The sequence below is a fragment of the Crocuta crocuta genome, unplaced genomic scaffold (genome assembly GCF_008692635.1).
Source record: "Crocuta crocuta isolate KB4526 unplaced genomic scaffold, BGI_CrCroc_1.0 scaffold388, whole genome shotgun sequence".
Lineage (NCBI taxonomy): Eukaryota > Metazoa > Chordata > Mammalia > Carnivora > Hyaenidae > Crocuta > Crocuta crocuta.
In genome coordinates, this window is record NW_027528867.1 from 1,669,830 (window position 1) to 1,672,549 (window position 2,720).

General features: G+C 42.4%; 1 protein-coding gene across 1 annotated transcript in view; it reads right to left on the bottom strand.

Moving 5' to 3' along the window:
- PMFBP1 (polyamine modulated factor 1 binding protein 1) overlaps positions 1-2,720 on the bottom strand; it is a 49,074-nt gene that overhangs the window by 12,232 nt on the left and 34,122 nt on the right. Inside the window, exons 13-14 of the mRNA XM_077756315.1 lie at positions 2,437-2,604; positions 2,051-2,188 (exon numbers count right to left, since the gene is read on the bottom strand). Of these exons, the coding sequence (XP_077612441.1) occupies positions 2,051-2,188; positions 2,437-2,604 (306 nt within the window). The remainder of the gene's footprint in view (positions 1-2,050; positions 2,189-2,436; positions 2,605-2,720) is intronic.

The window sequence follows — 2,720 nt, forward strand, 5'->3', positions numbered from 1 at the left end:
TGCTTAGCAGTGAGTTCAATAAGATGTCCAAATATATAAAATAAATTTGTTTTCTTATTAACAGTAATTAATTATAAAATATGGTGGAAAAATGTCCTAGAATCAAAGAGATGAAGAAGAATCTCAGGATCTATTACTTTCAAATGAGAAACTGGAAAATTAAGACATGGGTGCTGGTGAAAGAAAATGCATTTCAGAATGTGAAACTAAGCCTCTTTCTAATGACTGTTTCAATTTATAATACATATACTATATGTGGGTATGCTTTTAAAAAGTTGAACATGCTTATACACCAAAAAAAACCCTTCTAGCCTCCTGGTTTTTATCAAAGGAATTCTGAAATTAATGCTTTTACTTCTAATGGCTATCTTTCTTTTGGCAAAAGTGATAATAGGCCCATATTAAATACTTAGTTAACACCCCTTATATTCAGGGAGGTTCCTTAGCAATCTCAGTAGCTCAGAGCTCAACTCTGGACCACAGCAAAGGAGAGATTTATATATCTGGAGGGCAAAACTCCAGAAATGTCAGCCTCTGTGCTGTCTAATATGGTAGCCATAGACACATGAGGCTAGTTAAATTTAAATAAAACTAAAATTAGTTAATATTAAAATTAAAAATTCAGTTCCTGGGGTGCCTGGGTGGCTCAGCTGGTTGAACATCTGACTTCAGCTCAGGTCATGATCTCGAAGTTCATGGGTTTGAGTCCTGTGTTGGGCTCTGTGCTGACAGCTTGGAGCCTGAAACCTGCTTTGGATTCTGTGCCTCCATCTCTCTCTGCCCTCCCCCACTCATGGTCTGTCTCTCTCTCAAAAATAAATAAACATTAAAAAATAATAAAAAATTCAGTTCCTCAGTCATGCTAAGCCATATTCCAAGCACTCAACAGCCACATGTGCTAGTAGATATAGTATACAAGAGGGCTCTAATATAGAATGTTTCCATCATCACAGAAAGTTCTATTAGGCAGTGCTATTCTTTTTTTTAAATATATTTTTTATTGTTTATTTATTTTTGAGAGAGAGAGACTGAGTGCAAGTGGGGGAGGGCAGAGAGAAAGGGAGACACAGAATCCAATAGGCTCCAGGCTGTGAGCTGTCAGCACAGAGACTGATGTGGGGCTCGAACCCACGAATGGTGAGATCATGACCTGAGCTGAAGTCGGATGCTTAACTGACTGAGCCAGCCAGGTGCCCCTGGGCAGTGCTATTCTTATACTTCACATAGTCCATAGCATTTTAAGATTAACATTTTTTTATCTTAAGTTATAAAGGAATGAGGGCTGCTTGATCTTTCATTAGCAACCCAAGAGACCACCTATCAAGATGCTATATTTGTGTCTTGCAGAAAGATGAAATATATTCAGTTGGGGGAAAGTATCGACATTCATGATGAAGGGGTAAGAGGTTAGGTGTGGGAGCTAGATGATCCAGGTTCAAATACTGGTCCATCTCATCAGTTGGTAATCAGTTACTTTGAGCCTCAGCCTTTCTTTTCTTGGTAAAATGAGGATCATAGAAATCTATATGTTGTTGGGAGTAAAGCAGATGGAAGGTACACGAAGGACTTAAGTAGACTGTCAATAAATGATGACTGACGTCAAGCACAGTACCTTGCATATGTTAGATACCATTTACTTTTTTCTGTCCTCTTCATTTGTGTGACGATAAAGAAATGTCTCCCTTTCCGTCCACTTTTTGTGCTTTGGCACTATTTCCCCTAGCAAAGCGCGCCAAGCCATGGAGTCACCCACCTCCGGTCTGAAATGCTGTAGTGGGATACTTGCTATCAAAGCCCTGGTAGTTTGGGAGTGCCAGCAGATATTAAATAAGACCTTCCACATGTGGAAGGAACATTTCTTTGGTGGAGCAAATGAGTGTGGCAGGGTTACCACTTCAAGGAGAGAAGTGGAGCTACAGGAACCACTGGAAGATGCGCGTGGGCTGGGAGGTTGGCTGCCTTTCTGTGGTGGAGGAGAGACAGGTGCGATTTCCGGTCAAGGGTCACAGCATTTAAGTTTCTTACTCCCTCGGGGTTTCTGTCAACTCACCTCATTATTTAGGTCTTGGATCACTTGCTGGGAGGCGCTTTGTTTGCTGAGAGAGGAATCCAGTTGTGTGGAATATTGCAATAACTGTGTTTTGAGATTCTCATTTTCCTCCTCCAATATTCTCAGACTTTCCTTTGTCTGCTCCCCCATTAGAGAACAAAGCCCAGAAAAGAGGTGTTACCTAAGATTCCTTTAGAAGCCTGCTGCCCCTTCCCAGCCTTCTGCACCCTACCTTCTCTCTCTTCATCACCTGCCTTTCTCTCCTTCCCCTCCCCCTTCTCTCCTGAGGTCTGAGTCCCCATGGCCTCTGTATCCTGCCAGGCTCACTGGGGCTCAAGTCTTGCCCTGATTCAGGACACCAGCTCTTCATGGACTCTCCTTCTCACCATCTTTTCTTTCCTTTTTTCCTCCTGTCGGAACGTCTCGAGCTCTTGCTCCAGCAACTTCTCCTGTTCTTTGCTCTTTTTCAACTGCTCCCGTTTCTCCTCCAGTAATCTTGTTACCTCCTGAAGCTCCTCTTCTAGATTGCTTTTGGTGGAAGCTTGCTCCCTATGCTGAGGAGTAAAAAGACTGGCCTGGAACATAGTCTTAAGGCTGTATATTTTTGAAACAAAACAAAAAAATCAAACCAAACCAAATCAAACCACCACCCCCCCCCCCCCCCCCCACC